Source organism: Elephantulus edwardii, unplaced genomic scaffold (assembly GCF_000299155.1).
Source record: "Elephantulus edwardii isolate Elephantulus edwardi_28Jun2011 unplaced genomic scaffold, EleEdw1.0 scaffold00304, whole genome shotgun sequence".
Taxonomy (NCBI): Eukaryota; Metazoa; Chordata; class Mammalia; order Macroscelidea; family Macroscelididae; genus Elephantulus; species Elephantulus edwardii.
The window spans coordinates 2,205,819-2,212,800 of record NW_006400054.1 but is presented as its reverse complement, the minus strand read 5'-3'; the positions used below and the strand labels follow the sequence as shown (position 1 = coordinate 2,212,800).

At 49.4% G+C, this 6,982-nt stretch overlaps 1 protein-coding gene across 1 annotated transcript; it reads left to right on the top strand.

Moving 5' to 3' along the window:
• The first annotated feature begins 1,449 nt into the window (after positions 1-1,449).
• On the top strand, positions 1,450-6,775 carry SDS (serine dehydratase). Its single transcript, XM_006900992.1, has 7 exons — positions 1,450-1,609; positions 1,930-1,969; positions 2,224-2,363; positions 2,470-2,561; positions 4,221-4,448; positions 5,844-5,968; positions 6,567-6,775. Exons 1-7 carry the CDS (start codon positions 1,457-1,459, stop codon positions 6,773-6,775), a joined length of 987 nt encoding a protein of 328 aa, XP_006901054.1. The 5' UTR covers positions 1,450-1,456.
• The last annotated feature ends 207 nt before the right edge of the window (positions 6,776-6,982 follow it).

Here is a 6,982-nt window from a genome sequence, read left to right as displayed (position 1 = left end):
ACAGGACAGAGCAGAGTTTAGGGCTGTTGTACATAGGGTCACTAGGAGTCGTAAGCGACTCAATGACACTTAACAACAACAACAACCAAGAAAAAGACAAATAACCCCGCCACAAAATGCAAGTTAAAAGCACAAGGAGACAGCATTTAGCTTCCCCACCCACGAGTGCTGGTGAGGATGAAGGGGAAAGTGGAACCTGCATGCATTGTTTGTGAGAATGCAAAGTGTTACCACACCACATTTGGGGGCGGGGGGGGGGGAACCAAAAAACGTGTTCCTAAAGGGTTCCTTAAAAAAATAAAAACACAGCTACCTTACGTAGCAATTCCATTTCCAGGCACATACCAAAAAAAAAACAACAAAACTTAAAAGTGGACACTCAGAGAAAAGACTTACTATATTATTGCAACATTACTGACAACAGTCAGGAGGTGAAAGCAAATGAATGCTTCACAGACGGATAAGCAGACGATGGTGCCTACACGCAGCAGAACATCCTCTGTTCAGTCGGAGAAGCAAGGCTTGTTACTTGTTACAGCACAGATGTCGCCTGATGGCCTGACATCGAGTGAAAGAAGTCAGTCACAAAAAGACAAAAAGTACGTTATCTCACCTATAAACAAACAAGACGAGGCAAATGTCTAGAAACTGAAACATAATCGTGGTTGCCGGGAGTAGAGAGGGAGGCAGGGAGAGATTAACAGTGATGGAAACGTCTTACTGGTTCAGGGGTGCACAACCGCGTGGTGTAATTGCTGGTGGTAGGGGAGTGGGGCATCTGCAAAAAGCTGACTTGGCAGAAGTAGTTTGATGGATAGATTTCTTTTTTTTTAAATGTAATTTTATTTTTATTGTTATTATTAATTGTTTGAATGTTTACAGAGACTTTGGATTTCTATTCATTTGTTGTTGCACTTTTCTCCCTGCCCACCCCTCCCCCGGATGGGTATATTTCTAAAGATTAAGCACGAAGGAAGAGAGTCACTGCTTAGATTGCTTATGGCCAACCAACACCTCAGAGATTTTGTTGCCCCCCCTTGATTTGGAAATTTAGGGTCATGGCCTGTGATTGCGTGTGCCTGTCTATATGGTGATATGTAGACCGTGTACGTGCATAAGCGTGTGTGTGAGTGAATGTGCATGTGTGTGTGTGTGTGTGTGTGTGTGTGTGTGTGTTATGGTGTGTTATGGTGTGTTATGTGTGTCAGGGAGTCTTGGTCCAATCTTCCTGAGGGTGAGTCTGAGAGGCGGGGACCGTGTCCGCTGTTGGGTGGAGGCAGATGGCAGAGCTGTGATCTCAATTCAGATCTCTGTCACTCTGTGATCTTGGCCTCACTTTTGGTTCTCTGGAATGTGAGGGTCAGTATATGTCCCCAGTCCTATTGCCCACGATGGGCAGCTGCTGACCTCAGGGGCCACCTCTACTGACCCTCCGGGTCCCTTCCTTTCCACAGAAATGACGTCTGAAGAGGTACTGCACGTGAAGACCCCCATCCGGGACAGCATGTCCCTGTCCAAGGTGGCAGGCACCAGTGTCTACCTCAAGATGGACAGTGCCCAGCCTTCTGGCTCCTTCAAGATCCGAGGCATTGGACACCTCTGCAAGACAGTAAGGACAGGTGTCCACATAGGCCAGGATGGGACAAGCCTCTTCCCAGACAGGGCAGGGCCAGTGCCGTGAGAGTCCGAGGGGTCACAGAGAGGACGCCTGTTCCCCTAATAATTGAGACCCCATCAGAGCTTCTGCTGGTCCCTCGTGGACTGACTCCTGGGCCATCACAGGCCTCTCCTTCATCCTGCTGGTGGGCTAGATGTAGTCACAGGGGACGAGGGCAGCACAGGCCAGTGTAAGCTGGAATCTTCTAGAAGGCATTGCAGGTGGGAGGGAAGCACCAGGTCACACTGACCCCTCCCGCCTTGTCTCCACAGCGGGCGGAGCAAGGCTGTGCACACTTCGTCTGCTCCTCGGGTAAGTGACCTGCAGCTGACTGCACGCAGACCAGCTTCTGCCTGACCGGGTGCTGTGTGCCTCGGGGTGAGCCCTCTGCTTCTCTGGGCCCTGACTCTCCCCAGTTATGAGAACTTGGAAAGAATGGCAGCATTCTCCATCTGGAATTAGAGGGTGGGGAGTAGCCATTGGTCACGCAGAGCTCCGAGGAGGGGTGACTGGAGTCCCGGGTCCTCAGGTGCCGACACGGCCTCTCCTCTCCTCACCCTTGGCAGCGGGCAACGCTGGCATGGCAGCCGCTTATGCCGCCCGGAAGCTGGGCATCCCCGCCACAATCATCGTGCCCAGCACGACCCCTGCCCTCACCATTGAGAGGCTCAAGAATGAGGGTGCCATGGTCAAGGTTGTGGGTGAGGTGAGTGGCAACCCAGGACAGGAGCTGGGGGAGGATTAGGTGGGGGGACTGTCTCCCCACTCAGCCCCTGACGCTCTCTGTCCCTCCCACCTCTGTGGTCTTGCAGAGCCTGGATGAAGCCGTGGACCTGGCCAAGGCCCTGGTGAAGAGCAACTCAGGCTGGGTCTATGTACCCCCCTTTGACGACCCCCTTATCTGGTATGTGGATCCCAGGGACACTAGCAGGAGATGGCCACCTCCCACACTGCGGAGGGGGCACCCACATGTGCTGCAGCCCTCTCGTGCCCAGCAGTGCTGAGCATGTGCACACGGGCCCATGGGCACCGACGCAGCCTGCACACACCGACGTCCACCCACACAGCTCGCCCAGCTGGCGGACACACAGGGCCCTGAGGCTGGCTCTCAGAACCAGCCAAGAATTCCCAGGAAAACAGCTCTTGGTCTCCTAATGTTCCACAACAAAAAAAGGGGGGGAAAGACCTCAAGTGGGGGACTTTAAGGAACAAAAATTTATTTTCTCACCATTTAAGTGATTAGAGGTCGAACCCACCTTTCTTTTTTTTAAGATTTTAATTTATTTATTTTTCATTTCAATGAACATCTATAGAGATTTTGGAATTCCATTCCTTCATTGTTGCACCCTTATCCCTGCCCACCCCACCTCACCCCTCCCCCCCATTTGCTCCTCTCCTTGAAAAGCAAAAGAAAAACTCCCTCATTGGTACACAATCCCCCCCGCACCTCTCCCAATCCCACCCCCAACCCCAAATATAACCCACTCTGCAACCCTCATTGCGTACTCCTACGATAAACATAATGCCCTAAAATATAATACTTTTACACTATTCTCTCCCCCATAGACTTCAATGCTGTAAACATATTTCATCCAGTTTTTCTCAGCCTTACCCCCACCCCAATGCCAGCCTCATTCTACAACAGTGGCACCATATAGTATTTGTCCCTTTGTGACTGAGATACCTCACTCAGCATAATGTCCTCCAGGGTCACCCATTTTGAATAATATGCATGAGTTCCTTTTTTTCAATGCAGCATAGTATTCCATTGTGTGAATATACCACAGCTTCTCTACCCATTCGTTTGTTGATGGGCATTTAGGTTGTTTCCAACTCCTTGCTATTGTAAACAAAGCTGCAATAAACATGGGTATGCATATATCTACTTGGATGTCATTTATGGTCTCTTTAGGGTATATTCCCAGTAGTGGAATTGCTGGGTCAAATGGTATCTCTATTTGCAACTTTTTGAGAAAGCGAACCCACCTTTCTCAGGTATGAGCTGACCAAAAAATAGCAAGGGAAATTCTGCTTTCAGACAAGATGTCACCTATAGATACGAGAATTAGGAATCTCACGCATAATCTCGGAAACAGTATGTAACCCATAATTGGAGATGATTCCAGAAAACACAGAATGGAGGGATAAAGGGTGCTTTCAGGAGGTGATAATCTCTGGGGCGATTGGAGGTTAATCCTTTTGGGGAACCTCGGGAGACAGGATAGTCCACACACCTCTTTATTTCCACCTGAGGGGAAGGGAGCTGGGGTATTTATTCCTCAAATTCCACAGCCCCTGATGTCCTAACACCTGTCGCACGAGGATGGTGGGGAGCCCCAGTGGCCATAGAAAATGTTCAACAAGGAGACATGGATGCTGGACATGGGGATAGGATGGGGCAGGGAGAGGGGAAGGCGTTCAGCTGTCAAGGCAGACCCTCAGCTTGGAAGCCAGTGCTGCCCTGCCCTGTCCGCTGGATCAGGATGGAGCAGGGGTGAGGAAGGCGAACAGCCTTTGACTAAGAAGCCAGCCCTGACCTGCCCTGTCCCCTTCCTCACTGCAGGCAAGGCCACACCTCCATCGTCAAGGAGCTGAAGGAGCAGCTGAGTGACAAGCCGGGGGCCATCGTGCTGTCCGTGGGCGGCGGGGGCCTGCTGTGTGGAGTGGTCCAGGGGCTGCAGGAGGTGGGCTGGGGCGATGTGCCCATCATCACCATGGAGACTGTTGGTGCCCACAGCTTCCACGCTGCCACCACCGCCGGCAAGCTGGTGTCCCTGCCGGAGATTACCAGGTGAGCTGTCTTGCCTTCTCAGCCCATTGCACGGATGAGAACCCACGTCACCCGGGCTCTTTTTGTTACACTTCCTCAGTCATTGATGGAGTTTTATAAACCATGTTCCATCAGTCCGCTAGGCATCCACAGAGCCCCCAATATGCGCGAGATGCAGGATGATCCTGGGGAGGGAGTGGTGGGGAAACACAGCCCCCCTTCAGACCTTCACGGGTGTGGTTAGATAGGGCTGTATTACACAGCAGTCTGAAATACCAATCAACGATGCTCATCTTTCTCCCTCAGAGCAGCTGGTGGATTCAAACCCTCTGTCTTTGGATTGGCAGTGCAGCCTCTTATCCCCTAGGCCATCAGAGCTCCCTCCCTTCATATCTATATACACATGTATACATATAGATAGAGCTACAGATAGATAGATACATAGGTACAGAGAGGAGAGAGAGAGGGATGTGTAGATGATAGATAGATAGATAGATAGATAGATAGATAGATAGATAGATAGATGATAGATAAATAGATGATAGATAGATTATAGATTTAGATGGATAAATGGATAGATAATAGATAGATAGATAGATAATGGATAGATGATAGATAGATAATAGATAGATGATAGATAATAGATAGATGACTGATAGATAGATACATAGATAGATAGATGATAGATAAATAATAGATGATAGATAGATAGATTATAGATTTAGATAGATAAATGGATAGATAATAGATAGATAGATAGAAAATGGATAGATGATAGATAGACAGATAGATAATGGATAGATGATAGATAGATAGATAGATAATAGATAGATGATAGATAGATACATAGATAGATACATAGATAGATAAATAATAGATAAATGATAGATAGATTATAGATTTAGATAGATAAATGGATAGATGATAGATAGATAGAAAATGGATAGATGATAGATAGATAGATAGATAATGGATAGATGATAGATAGATAGATAGATAGATAATAGATAGATGACAGATAGATAGATACATAGATAGATAGATGATAGATAAATGATAGATAGATTATAGATTTAGATAGATAAATGGATAGATGATAGATAGATAGATAGATAGATAGATAGATAGATAGATAGATAGATAGATAGATACTAGACAGATGATAGATAGATAGATATAGATGATGGAGAGAGAGAGAGGATTAGATGGATAGATGGATAGCGTGCCTAATCTGAGTTGCCACTGGTGATTTCAAACTGGTTGAGGAATTACCAGTGCTTTGCAGGTGCAGGGGGACCCCCACCTCCCTGTTCACTGACCCCACCTCCCTTTTCACTAACCATGTCCTGGTTTCTCTCTCTCTCTCTCTCCTCCCCCACCCCAACTGTCCCATCCTGGTCTCTCCCCTCCATCCAGCGTCGCCAAGGCCCTGGGTGTGAAGACTGTGGCCACGCAGACCCTGAAGCTGTTTCGAGAACACCCCATTTTCCCCGAGGTCATCTCAGACCAGGAGGCTGTGGCTGCCATAGAGAAGTTTGTGGGTACGTGCCCGTCCTCCTAGGTGGCTCAACCAGGTGACCGTCCACCTTGGGTGCCAACGTCCCCCATGATCCCAACTCCCAACCCCGTCTAGAACTTCTCCACTAAGGAAAAGCAAATACCACGTGGTGACAAAAACCATACAAACGTCACGCGTGAATTAGTCTGATGGTTGTGACGTCATAGTCTGCTCTGACTACCAGACTGTCAATATTGAATGTGAGCTTCCTGGCAGCCAAGGAGAAAAGGAAAAAGATGGGGCTCAGGGTTAGATCTGGAGATGGATCTACAACAGGGTTCATACTTGGACTTTGGGGATCAGCCTTGGATGGAGGAAAGCCAGTTAATGAAAGTAGCGTGTGTACTGTTGTTAATCCAGCTTGTCACTCTTGTTCAGAGAATGTCTTAACACTGTGTCCAGACAATCACAACGTTAATTGTGTTAACACTACTGACGCCACTATGCCTTGGCTCCGGACTAGGGAAGGGCAGTTTAGGGGGGTGAGGGAAGCTGGGAGCTCTGATTGGCCCCAAGTTCACCCCAGAGCTCCCTTACCTCCTGTGGGGTCTTCCCTCATTCACGGCCCCTTTCCCCCGCAGATGATGAGAAGATCCTGGTGGAGCCGGCCTGCGGGGCCGCCCTGGCTGCGGTCTACAGCCGTGTGGTTCAGAAGCTGCAGGGCGAGGGGAAGCTACGAGCCCCGCTGGCCTCCCTGGTGGTAATCGTGTGCGGGGGCTCCAACATCAGCTTGGCCCAGCTTCGGGCCCTCAAGGAACAGCTGGGCATGAAGAATGGGCTGCCCAAGTGAGGAGCCCCCTCCACCTGACACCCTTCCCGGGGCACCCCTGGAGTGGGTGGAACGCTGTCCAGCATCTCGTTGTACATAGCATTCCATTGGGCAGTGGTGAGCCTGTGGCCTGGGCAGCGGCCACCTCCCGGCTGTCAAGAGCCCAGTGCATGAAGAGCCCCAGATCAGGCCCTTGAGGCTGTGCAGGGCTGGACTTCTTCAGTGTCT

What these genes read in the sequence shown, in the direction of transcription:
- SDS (XM_006900992.1), top strand. Translation starts at nt 1,457, where the DNA reads ATGACGTCTGAAGAGGTACTGCACGTGAAGACCCCCATCCGGGACAGC. An exon ending in TTGGACACCTCTGCAAGACA is followed by an intron (nt 1,610 to 1,929) that starts GTAAGGACAGGT and finishes TTGTCTCCACAG; the next exon opens with CGGGCGGAGCAAGGCTGTGC. An exon ending in TCCCTGCCGGAGATTACCAG is followed by an intron (nt 4,449 to 5,843) that starts GTGAGCTGTCTT and finishes CCCTCCATCCAG; the next exon opens with CGTCGCCAAGGCCCTGGGTG.